Source organism: Mobula hypostoma, chromosome 12 (assembly GCF_963921235.1).
Source record: "Mobula hypostoma chromosome 12, sMobHyp1.1, whole genome shotgun sequence".
NCBI classification, from domain to species: Eukaryota; Metazoa; Chordata; class Chondrichthyes; order Myliobatiformes; family Myliobatidae; genus Mobula; species Mobula hypostoma.
Genome location: NC_086108.1, coordinates 15121747 through 15135192, shown reverse-complemented (window position 1 = coordinate 15135192; position 13446 = coordinate 15121747). Strand labels below are relative to the sequence as shown.

General features: G+C 50.6%; 1 protein-coding gene across 6 annotated transcripts in view; it reads right to left on the bottom strand.

Annotated features, from left to right (window-relative positions):
- LOC134354623 (roquin-1-like) overlaps window positions 1–13446 on the bottom strand; it is a 174185-nt gene that overhangs the window by 57045 nt on the left and 103694 nt on the right. For all 6 annotated transcript variants that reach the window (XM_063063641.1, XM_063063640.1, XM_063063639.1 and 3 more), the window contains 2 exons: window positions 10693–11096; window positions 8346–8519 (listed from right to left, as the gene is read on the bottom strand). In XM_063063641.1, the coding sequence (XP_062919711.1) occupies window positions 8346–8519; window positions 10693–11096 (578 nt within the window). The remainder of the gene's footprint in view (window positions 1–8345; window positions 8520–10692; window positions 11097–13446) is intronic.

The window sequence follows — 13446 nt, the reverse complement described above, 5'->3', positions numbered from 1 at the left end:
TCAACCATTCATCCCCAACCTGGTCCAGAGTCAACCATTCATCCCCAACCTGGCCCAGAGTCAACCATTCATCCGCAACCTGGCCCAGAGTCAACTATTCATCCCCAACCTGGCCCAGAGTCAACTATTCATCCCCAACCTGGCCCAGAGTCAACCATTCATCCCCAACCTGGGCCAGAGTCAATCATTCATCCCCAACCTGGCCCAGAGTCAACCATTCATCCCCAAAACCTGGCCCAGAGTCAACCATTCATCCCCAACCTGGCCCAGAGTCAACCATTCATCCCCAACCTGGCCCAGAGTCAACTATTCATCCCCAACCTGGCCCAGAGTCAATTATTCATCCCCAACCTGGCCCAGAGTCAACCATTCATCCCCAACCTGGCCCAGAGTCAACCATTCATCCCCAACCTGGCCCAGAGTCAACCATTCATCCCCAACCTGGCCCAGAGTCAACTATTCATCCCCAACCTGGCCCAGAGTCAACCATTCATCCCCAAACCTGGCCCAGAGTCAACTATTCATCCCCAACCTGGCTCCTAGTCCACCATTCATCCCCAACCTGGCCCAGAGTCAACTATTCATCCCCAACCTTGCCCAGAGGGTAGTGTTCATCCCCAACCTGGCCCAGAGGACATTGTTGAACCCCAGTCTGGCCCAGAGTCAACCATTCATCCCCAGCCTGGTCCAGAGTCAAGCATTCATCCCTAACCTGGCCCAGAGTCAACTATTCATCCCCAACCTGGCCCAGAGTCAACCATTCATCCCCAACCTGGCCCAGAGTCAACCATTCATCCCCAACCTGGCCCAGAGTCAACTATTCATCCCCAACCTGGCCCAGAGTCAATTATTCATTCCCAACCTGGCCCAGAGTCAACCATTCATCCCCAACCTAGCCCAGAAGGTAGTGTTCATCCCCAACCTGGCCCAGAGGACATTGTCGAACCCTAGTCTGGCCCAGAGTCAACCATTCATCCCCAGCCTGGTCCAGAGTCAACCATTCATCCCCAACCTGGCCCAGAGTCAACCATTCATCCCCAACCTGGCCCAGAGTCAACCATTCATCCCCAACCAGGCCCAGAGTCAACCATTCATCCCCAACCTGGCCCAGAGTCAACCATTCATCCCCAGCCTGGCCCAGAGTCAACCATTCATCCCCAACCTGGCCCAGAGTCAACCATTCATCCCCAACCTGGCCCAGAGTCAACCATTCATCCCCAACCTGGCCCAGAGTCAACTATTCATCCCCAACCTGGCCCAGAGTCAACTATTCATCCCCAACCTGGCCCAGAGTCAACCATTCATCCCCAAAACCTGGCCCAGAGTCAACCATTCATCCCCAACCTGGCCCAGAGTCAACCATTCATCCCCAACCTGGCCCAGAGTCAACCATTCATCCCCAACCTGGCCCAGAGTCAACTATTCATCCCCAACCAGGCCCAGAGTCAATTATTCATTCCCAACCTGGCCCAGAGTCAACCATTCATCCCCAACCTAGCCCAGAAGGTAGTGTTCATCCCCATCCTGGCCCAGAGGACATTGTCGAACCCTTGTCTGGCCCAGAGTCAACCATTCATCCCCAGCCTGGTCCAGAGTCAACCATTCATCCCCAACCTGGCCCAGAGTCAACCGTTCATCCCCAACCTGGCCCAGAGTTAACCATTCATCCCCAACCTGGCCCAGAGTCAACCGTTCATCCCCAACCTGGCCCAGAGTCAACCATTCATCCCCAGCCTGGTCCAGAGTCAACCATTCATACCCAACCTGGCTCCGAGTCAACCATTCATCCCCAACCTGGCCCAGAGTCAACCATTCATCCCTAACCTGGGCCAGAGTCAAGCATTCATCCCTAACCTGGCCCAGAGTCAACTGTTCATCCCCAACCTGGCCCAGAGTCAACCATTCATCCCCAAAACCTGGCCCAGAGTCAACCATTCATCCCTAACCTGGCCCAGAGTCAACTATTCATCCCCAACCAGGCCCAGAGTCAATTATTCATTCCCAACCTGGCCCAGAGTCAACCATTCATCCCCAACCTAGCCCAGAAGGTAGTGTTCATCCCCAACCTGGCCCAGAGGACATTGTCGAACCCTCGTCTGGCCCAGAGTCAACCATTCATCCCCAGCCTGGTCCAGAGTCAACCATTCATCCCCAACCTGGCCCAGAGTCAACCGTTCATCCCCAACCTGGCCCAGAGTTAACCATTCATGCCCAACCTGGCCCAGAGTCAACCGTTCATCCCCAACCTGGCCCAAAGTCAACCATTCATCCCCAGCCTGGTCCAGAGTCAACCATTCATACCCAACCTGGCTCCGAGTCAACCATTCATCCCCAACCTGGCCCAGAGTCAACCATTCATCCCCAACCTGGCCCAGAGTCAACTATTCATCCCCAACCTGGCCCAGAGTCAACTATTCATCCCCAACCTGGCCCAGAGTCAACCATTCATCCCCAAAACCTGGCCCAGAGTCAACCATTCATCCCCAAAACCTGGCCCAGAGTCAACCATTCATCTCTAACCTGGCCCAGAGTCAAATATTCATCCCCAACCAGGCCCAGAGTCAATTATTCATTCCCAACCTGGCCCAGAGTCAACCATTCATCCCCAACCTAGCCCAGAAGGTAGTGTTCATCCCCAACCTGGCCCAGAGGACATTGTCGAACCCCAGTCTGGCCCAGAGTCAACCATTCATCCCCAGCCTGGTCCAGAGTCAACCATTCATCCCCAACCTGGCCCAGAGTCAACCGTTCATCCCCAACCTGGCCCAGAGTCAACCATTCATCCCCAACCTGGCCCAGAGTCAACCGTTCATCCCCAACCTGGCCCAGAGTCAACCATTCATCCCCAGCCTGGTCCAGAGTCAACCATTCATACCCAACCTGGCTCCGAGTCAACCATTCATCCCCAACCTGGCCCAGAGTCAACCATTCATCCCCAACCTGGCCCAGAGTCAACTATTCATCCCCAACCTGGCCCAGAGTCAACCATTCATCCCCAACCTGGCCCAGAGTCAACCATTCATCCCCAACCTGGCCCAGAGTCAACCATTCATCCCCAACCTGGCCCAGAGACAACCATTCATCCCCAACCTGGTCCAGAGTCAACCATTCATCCCCAACCTAGCCCAGAGTCAACTATTCATCCCCAACCTGGCCCAGAGTCAACTATTCATCCCCAACCTGGCCCAGAGTCAACCATTCATCCCCAACCTGGCCCAGAGTCAACTATTCATCCCCAACCTGGCCCAGAGTCAACTATTCATCCCCAACCTAGCCCAGAGTCAACTATTCATCCCTAACCTGGCCCAGAGTCAACCATTCATCCCCAACCTGGTCCAGAGTCAACCATTCATCCCCAACCTGGCCCAGAGTCAACTATTCATCCCCAACCTGGCCCAGAGTCAACTATTCATCCCCAACCTGGCCCAGAGTCAACCATTCATCCCCAACCTGGCCCAGAGTCAACCATTCATCCCCAACCTGGCCCAGAGTCAACCATTCATCCCCAACCTGGCCCAGAGTCAACCATTCATCCCCAACCTGGCCCAGAGTCAACCATTCATCCCCAACCTGGCCCAGAGTCAACTATTCATCCCCAACCTGGCCCAGAGTCAACCATTCATCCCCAACCTGGCCCAGAGTCAACTATTCATCCCCAACCTGGCCCAGAGTCAACTATTCATCCCCAACCTGGCCCAGAGTCATCTATTCATCCCTGACCTGGCCCAGAGTCAACCATTCATCCCCAACCTGGTCCAGAGTCAACCATTCATCCCCAACCTGGCCCAGAGTCAACCATTCATCCCCAACCTGGCCCAGAGTCAACTATTCATCCCCAACCTGGCCCAGAGTCAACTATTCATCCCCAACCTGGCCCAGAGTCAACCATTCATCCCCAACCTGGCCCAGAGTCAACTATTCATCCCCAACCTGGCCCAGAGTCAACCATTCATCCCCAACCTGGCCCAGAGTCAACCATTCATCCCCAACCTGGCCCAGAGTCAACCATTCATCCCCAACCTGGCCCAGAGTCAACTATTTATCCCTAACCTGGCCCAGAGTCAATTATTCATCCCCAACCTGGCCCAGAGTCAACCATTCATCCCCAACCTGGCCCAGAGTCAACCATTCATCCCCAAAACCTGGCCCAGAGTCAACCATTCATCCCTAACCTGGCCCAGAGTCAACTATTCATCCCCAACCAGGCCCAGAGTCAATTATTCATTCCCAACCTGGCCCAGAGTCAACCATTCATCCCCAACCTAGCCCAGAAGGTAGTGTTCATCCCCAACCTGGCCCAGAGGACACTGTGGAACCCTAGTCTGGCCCAGAGTCAACCATTCATCCCCAGCCTGGTCCAGAATCAACCATTCATTCCCAACCTGGCCCAGAGGGTAGTGTTCATCCCCAACCTGGCCCAGCGTCAACCATTCATCCCCAGCCTGGTCCAGAGTCAACCATTCATCCCCAACCTGGCTCAGAGTCAACCATTCATCCCCAACCTGGCCCAGAGTCAACCATTCATCCCCAACCTGGCCCAGAGTCAACCATTCATCCCCAACCTGGCCCAGAGTCAACCATTCATCCCCAACCTGGCCCAGAGTCAACCGTTCATCCCCAACCTGGCCCAGAGTCAACCGTTCATCCCCAGCCTGGTCCAGAGTCAACCATTCATCCCCAACCTGGCCCAGAGTCAACCATTCATCCCCAACCTGGCCCAGAGTCAACCATTCATCCCCAACCTGGCCCAGAGTCAACTATTCATCCCCAACCTGGCCCAGAGTCAACTATTCATCCCCAACCTGGCCCAGAGTCAACCATTCATCCCCAACCTGGCCCAGAGTCAACCATTCATCCCCAACCTGGCCCAGAGTCAACCATTCATCCCCAACCTGGCCCAGAGTCAACCATTCATCCCCAACCTGGCCCAGAGTCAACTATTCATCCCCAACCTGGCCCAGAGTCAACCATTCATCCCCAACCTGGTCCAGAGTCAACCATTCATCCCCAACCTAGCCCAGAGTCAACTATTCATCCCCAACCTGGCCCAGAGTCAACCATTCATCCCCAACCTGGCCCAGAGTCAACCATTCATCCCCAACCTGGCCCAGAGTCAACTATTCATCCCCAACCTGGCCCAGAGTCAACTATTCATCCCCAACCTGGCCCAGAGTCAACCATTCATCCCCAACCTGGCCCAGAGTCAACCATTCATCCCCAACCTGGCCCAGAGTCAACCATTCATCCCCAAAACCTGGCCCAGAGTCAACCATTCATCCCCAACCTGGCCCAGAGTCAATTATTCATTCCCAACCTGGCCCAGAGTCAACCATTCATCCCCAACCTAGCCCAGAAGGTAGTGTTCATCCCCAACCTGGCCCAGAGTCAACCGTTTATCCCCAACCTGGCCCAGAGTTAACCATTCATCCCCAACCTGGCCCAGAGTCAACCATTCATCCCCAACCTGGCCCAGAGTCAACTATTCATCCCCAACCTGGCCCAGAGTCAACCATTCATCCCCAACCTGGCCCAGAGTCAACCATTCATCCCCAACCTAGCCCAGAGGGTAGTGTTCATCCCCAACCTGGCCCAGAGTCAACTATTCATCCCCAACCTGGCCCAGAGTCAACTATTCATCCCCAACCTGGCCCAGAGTCAACCATTCATCCCCAAACCTGGCCCAGAGTCAACCATTCATCCCCAACCTGGCCCAGAGTCAACCGTTCATCCCCAACCTGGCCCAGAGTCAACCGTTCATCCCCAACCTGGCCCAGAGTCAACCATTCATCCCCAACCTGGCCCAGAGTCAACCATTCATCCCCAACCTGGGCCAGAGTCAACTATTCATCCCCAACCTGGCCCAGAGTCAACTATTCATCCCCAACCTGGCCCAGAGTCAACCATTCATCCCCAGCCTGGTCCAGAGTCAACCATTCATACCCAACCTGGCTCCGAGTCAACCATTCATCCCCAACCTGGCCCAGAGTCAACCATTCATCCCCAACCTGGGCCAGAGTCAACTATTCATCCCCAACCTGGCCCAGAGTCAACCATTCATCCCCAACCTGGCCCAGAGTCAACCATTCATCCCCAACCTGGCCCAGAGTCAACCATTCATCCCCAACCTGGCCCAGAGTCAACCATTCATCCCCAACCTGGCCCAGAGTCAACCATTCATCCCCAACCTAGGCCAGAGTGAACAATTCATCCCCAACCTGGCCCCTAGTCAACCATTCATCCCCAACCTGGCCCAGAGTCAACTATTCATCCCCAACCTAGCCCAGAGGGTAGTGTTCATCCCCAACCTGGCCCAGAGGACATTGTTGAACCCCAGTCTGGCCCAGAGTCAACCATTCATCCCCAGCCTGGTCCAGAGTCAAGCATTCATCCCTAACCTGGCCCAGAGTCAACTGTTCATCCCCAACCTGGCCCAGAGTCAACCATTCATCCCCAAAACCTGGCCCAGAGTCAACCATTCATCCCTAACCTGGCCCAGAGTCAACTATTCATCCCCAACCAGGCCCAGAGTCAATTATTCATTACCAACCTGGCCCAGAGTCAACCATTCATCCCCAACCTAGCCCAGAAGGTAGTGTTCATCCCCAACCTGGCCCAGAGGACATTGTCGAACCCTTGTCTGGCCCAGAGTCAACCATTCATCCCCAGCCTGGTCCAGAGTCAACCATTCATCCCCAACCTGGCCCAGAGTCAACCGTTCATCCCCAACCTGGCCCAGAGTTAACCATTCATCCCCAACCTGGCCCAGAGTCAACCGTTCATCCCCAACCTGGCCCAGAGTCAACCATTCATCCCCAGCCTGGTCCAGAGTCAACCATTCATCCCCAACCTGGCCCAGAGTCAACCATTCATCCCCAACCTGGCCCAGAGTCAACCATTCATCCCCAACCTGGCCCAGAGTCAACTATTCATCCCCAACCTGGCCCAGAGTCAACTATTCATCCCCAACCTGGCCCAGAGTCAACCATTCATCCCCAACCTGGCCCAGAGTCAACCATTCATCCCCAACCTGGCCCAGAGTCAACCATTCATCCCCAAAACCTGGCCCAGAGTCAACCATTCATCCCCAACCTGGCCCAGAGTCAACCATTCATCCCCAACCTGGCCCAGAGTCAACTATTCATCCCCAACCTGGCCCAGAGTCAATTATTCATCCCCAACCTGGCCCAGAGTCAACCATTCATCCCCAACCTGGCCCAGAGTCAACCATTCATCCCCAAAACCTGGCCCAGAGTCAAGCATTCATCCCCAACCTGGCCCAGAGTCAACTATTCATCCCCAACCAGGCCCAGAGTCAATTATTCCTTCCCAACCTGGCCCAGAGTCAACCATTCATCCCCAACCTAGCCCAGAAGGTAGTGTTCATCCCCAACCTGGCCCAGAGGACACTGTCGAACCCTAGTCTGGCCCAGAGTCAACCATTCATCCCCAGCCTGGTCCAGAGTCAACCATTCATCCCCAACCTGGCTCAGAGTCAACCGTTCATCCCTAACCTGGCCCAGAGTCAACCATTCATCCCCAACCTGGCCCAGAGTCAACCGTTCATCCCCAACCTGGCCCAGAGGGTAGTGTTCATCCCCAACCTGGCCCAGAGTCAACCATTCATCCCCAAAACCTGGCCCAGAGTCAACCATTCATCCCCAACCTGGCCCAGAGTCAACTATTCATTCCCAACCAGGCCCAGAGTCAATTATTCATTCCCAGCCTGGTCCAGAGTCAACCATTCATCCCCAACCTGGCTCTGTGTCAACCATTCATCCCCAACCTGGCCCAGAGTCAACCATTCATCCCCAACCTGGCTCAAAGTCAACCGTTCATCCCCAACCTGGCCCAGAGGACATTGTTGAACTCCAGTCTGGCCCAGAGTCAACCATTCATCCCCAACCTGGCTAAAAGTCAACCGTTCATCCCCAACCTGGCCCAGAGGACATTGTTGAACCCCAGTCTGGCCCAGAGTCAATCGTTCATCCCCAGCCTGGCCCTGAGTCAATCGTTCATCCCCAGCCTGGCCCTGAGTCAATCGTTCATCCCCAGCCTGGCCCTGAGTCAATCGTTCATCCCCAGCCTGGCCCTGAGTCAACCATTCACTCTCAGCCTGGCCCAGAGTCAACCATTCATCCCCAAACTGGCCCAGAGGGCACTGTTCAACCCCAGCTTGGTACAGAGTCAACCATTCATCCCCAGCCTGGTCCTGAGACAACCGTTTGTCCCCAGCCTGGCCCTGAGTCAACCATTCACTCTCAGCCTGTCCAGAGACCACTGTTCACTTCCAGACTCTGTGGTAGATCGTACTTCCTTGGCAACAGAAAACTGAGAATTCCAAGTACCTCTGAGGAAACATCTACAAAGGAAGATGGTATCACTGCTGTTGGAGGGAAGGGAGGTGGAGAGATGGTTTTCCGCTCCTCGAGCTGAGCCATAAGCTCTTTCCTCCGCCGGTGTAGGTAATCCAGGCTTGGTGGGGGCTGAGGCTGGTGCTGGGGCACCCTGCTGTGAGGATCCTGTAACAAAAGAGTATAATCAGCAATGTTTGCATGCTTTTCCCCGTGGGCATTTAGAATGTGATCTTATTGGCAGATGAACTCCACGCACATCAGCCATTTCATGTACAAGCAGAATGACAGAAGGTGGAAAGAAACAGAGGACGTGCAGGTAGGTTTACATGAATTAGGCGAGGAAGCTTATGCACATAAACATAGACAGAGCTTAGATGGGCTGAAAAGCCAGATTCTGCAGTGTAAATTCCACTGTCAGAAACAACAGTCAATCACTATCAGGCAAAGGCACTGTTTTCTCCTGTGTTAGTATTGGTCTCTAAAATGAAGATGGGTTCACACAGCACAGGAGTTCTGTGCTGTGTTAGCCAACTTTAGTTTGGCTTACAGTAGCACTTAGCACCCCACAGCTGCAGTTCCACACTACCCATAGAATAATGCCAGAAAGTACACGCACAGACAGGACAAGGCTCCAGTTCCACAGTTGCCTGTCTGACACAGGAGACTGATGGCTTGGTTGAGATTTTGAAGACGTTAGACAGCTTGTATGACATGGGAGAAAGTGCAAGAAAATTGCAAAATCCAAATGGTGAATAATACCCAGGGACCACACATACTCATTCAGCACTTAGCTCATTGTACTTTGCTGCCTCTTGGTCCATCTATTTCCTTTAGCTATTCGAGCTAAACTCTTCCTCAACCTGCTCCATTTTTCCTTTTTCAAATATTTATCCATCTTCTCGCACCAAGACTACGAGGCATTTTGGTCTCCTGATTAGGCATTCCACATCCTCCAATCAATCACTGAGACAGAAACCAAAATTCAACATTCACCTCCAGAGACATCGCTCCAGTCCAGAAGTTGTCTGATCACCTACCCATGCTCATCATGCGCCTCATCATATCTACAATGTGGCACCTTAGCAAATCAAAAGCTTTTACATTTCCAAATTCCTAAAATCCACTGCACTCAAGATGTTTTTGATTATTGGCTGGAAGGATTCCATTAGGTTCCGTCAGACATGATGCTGCTGCCTTTCCGGGTGATTTAGTCCTGTGCATTTACAGAGTACTGCTACAGGGCTGTTTCCTTGTATCCCCCTCATGAACAGTAGTGGGCGAGTTTCCACTGAGGGATGCCTGAAAAACTGCCTTCACTCTTGCTTTTCCAGATGGCTGCCATCAAGAGGCTTTTTAAGAGGCTCCTGGATACATACATGGAGCTTAGAAAAATAGAGGGCTATGGGTAACCCTTGGTAATTTCTAAGTACATGCTAGACACAGCATTGTGGGCCAAAGGACCTGTATTGTGCTGTAGGTTTTCTATGTTTCTAAGATTAATGATTGCTGAAGGAGCAGCACACTCTGTCCTCATAGTTCATCTTCATCAGTGACAATTCAATGTATCTGGTTCAGGTCTTCCTTTTGTATCTCTTCACTTCAGGTCAGGACTTCCCTTTTTTTATCTCTTCACCTCAGGTCAGGACAACAAAGATTTTATTTTTCACCCCTCCACAGCATCACAGGATCCCCTTCAGTTATACTTAATCTGAGTGTTTACCATTTTATTGTGTGTCCTGGCATATTCCATGATGAGGTCAGCAAAGCTCACAATGTAGAAAATTCCTGGGCTGGGCTTGAATAGCAGAATGGGATACCCGACTGGAAAGTGTTTACTGAATCGGTGCATAATTGGAGGCAAAATACTTTGACAGAAGGTGATTTGGGTTGGTCTGGAACAGAAGGATACCTTGTCAGAGATGATTATTGGTTTGGTCTTGTATTCGAGGACACATAGACCTGTATCTGTTCCAATTTATTCCAAAGAGCAAGCTGTAAATGCCTCAGCAGGGTTTACTATCACACAGGATAATCCAGTGCTAATACATCCTTTTCTGTGACACCTGTATGAAATAATTAGTGCCTCCTTGTGTCTGGGTGGAATTCAGAAGAAAGAAACTGGGGTTATTTCGTCAGTGTGTATGTCAACTCTAGAATGAGCCTGTGAGTGTGCACTGGACATTTATTGACTTCAGAGAGAATTCTGACAAGGAACAAAATGCACAAGGTTCACCAATGATTTCTGATAACACAGAATGGACAGATACCAGCAGAAATTCCAAGAAGATTGCACAGAACACAAGGTGGTAGCAGTCTAAGTGATACCAGTGGGACCTACCCTGTATGCAGGCCTGATCTGGGTGGGGTGAGAGCTCATGGTATAATAGCTTTCAGGAGCGTAGCATTCCCTTGGCTCTGCAATGCAGTTAGTCACTGCAGATGGTACATCGACTGGTATTGGGCTGTTTCGAATGTCCTCCCTTGGGTAAGATTGTAGAGGGTGGTAGATCCGCCGCCCATCATAATGGGGAGGGTACATTCCTGAAACTGGTTGTGCCAGTGGGTACTGCTGAGGGCTGGAGTACTGAGAGCTTCCCATCCTCTCCTGAATGTAGGATGGGTAATGGTCCTGGTACTGAACACTGGAAGGAGGCAGAGGGGGTTCTGGTACATTGCCAGCCCGTCTATAATGCGGTAGGTAGGGTGCCACAGATCCAGAGGAGTGATGAGAGTAGTAGAGGTCTGGGGAAACAAGAACAAAATATCACATTTAGAAACAGTTGCATCACACAAGGGTACTGCCAAAAACAATCAAGATACAAACATGTGAGTTAGAAGGATTTAGACTCTTGAACTGGTTCTGTTACTCATTACTGTGGTTATTCTGGATGTGGCATCAACTTCACATTCTTGACTACCCACCATAGCCTTTCAGACTCTTGCTTATCAAGAATCTATCCACCTCTCCCTTAAAAAAAATTCAAAAGACATCTTTGCCTCAATCACACCGACAATTCCCCTTAAGGTCTTGTATGTTTCAATAGCCTCCAATTTGGCTGTACTCTAATAGAAAGATTCAGGTGGTTTAACTGTAGGGTAACATCCATAATCCAGTATCCAACCATTTGGAAATCTCAATGGTTTGGCATCTGACTCACTGGATAACGTTTGTTGACTCTCTGGACCCAATTTCACACTCCCTCCCTCCCACTCACTGGGATCCAGTTCCTAAACTGCCTCCTAATAACCTGGACCTTTGCTTTTGTGTTTCCTTCTGCATTTTAGTTCTCACTTATCTTTCGACCTACCAGGGTCCTGTGCTCCCTTTAAACTTACCAATTCACTAAGGTACTGTAATAGATTAATAGACTAGGTGAGAGTAAGAGTTCGGCATGGACTAGAAGGGCCGAGGTGGCCTGTTTCCGTGCTGTAATTGTTATATGGTTATATGTTAACATCTAACGTGAACAACATCCAAATATCGAGAAGATTTGCTAATCCCACTCCAGAGATCTGAGCATGTGGATTACTAGAGTTTTACTGTAAGTGGATATGTGTTATAAACTGGAAGCATATCGTGGGCTGTGGATAGTTTACTTACAGAACAATACGTACTGAGGAAAAACCTACATCTACCCCAAAAGAAGACTCAAGGACTTGTTTTCATCTCCAAGGACAGTATTTCTAAATGTCCACTTTTCTACACTGGTGTGCAATAGTGCTGGAGAATTATAACCCAGACCCACTGACTGAGAGGCGAGCCTTGAGTCATGTGAGGAGGATGTTAACATGCAGGTGGAGCAAATAATAGTAAGGCAATGGATGGCCTTTATAGCAAGATGCCTCAAGTACACAATTCTCTGGTGGGACTACACTTGAAATACTGTGCACAACTGATCTCTCTACCTTAAGTTGTGATGGAGGGAGTGCAGAAAGGGAGGGGAATTGTTGTCTGGAAGAGATTAAACAGACAGAGACTAGTTAGAAGACTAAGTGGTGATTTTGCTGTACAAAATACTTTCTGGATTTGACAGGATAAATGTAGGGATGATATACTCCCTGACTGGAATGTCCAGAAGAAGGGTTGATCTAAAATAAGAGGTCAACCATTCAAAGCAGAGGTGACAAGAAATTGCTTTATCCTGTGGGTAGCAAATCACCATCTCAGGGAGTGGTGGTCTGTCACTACAGATATGCATCGCTTAACATCCACGATACGTTCTGTGAAATCGGACGTTATGTGATTTGGACGTTGTGTGAACACCATATTATATAATTAGCAAACCTATAAGGAGTACTGTAGTGTACCTGTATTGACTAAATAGCCAAGAACTTACACTAAAACTGCATACTGTACACTATAATTTATTTCATTTTAAACTTTTAAATTTTTTTTCACTTCTTAAACTTTTATGCAAACACTTACTTAGCCTATATCACACACAATTTATCAAAGAGGATCAGGATCATCCACGTCACTGTTCGAAGAGTTGCAGGTCGAATAACCTACATTGATGAACTATCACCAACAATGATAATATCATCTCCTGTAATGCCTGAAGGACCTGGCTAAGGCTCTTCTTCAGGAGGTGTTGGCTTCTTCAGGAATATGTCCAGTGTTGTTTGCCTAGTCTGCCTTTTCCTTTCTTCATAAATTTCGCTATATGCAGCAAACACTGCATGAGCATTCCTCTCTATCAGTGAAAAGCGTTCAGTATTTGGGTCCATCTCTTCAGCAAGCTGTTAAGGCCTGCAAAGAATCTGGCTAACCCCCAACAGTTAACCTCTTCTGCACCTGTTCTTCTTCAGCTATTTGCTCTTGCTCTAGCTCCAGCAACTCTTCATTTGTTCGTTCCTCAGGAACCACCTCTAGGAGTTCTTCAACGTCCTCATCATCTATGTCCAAGTCCAGGTTGTTGTTTGCCATGTCGACAACAGCGTTATTAATCTTTGCAATCTCATCCTTTTCAAATCCCTTCAAGTCATGCACATACCGCTTCAATATTTTCTTCCATATGCCTTTCATGCATTCTTTGGTTACATCATCCCAGGCCCAAGCAAGGTCCTTTATGCAGTGGTACATGTTGTATTC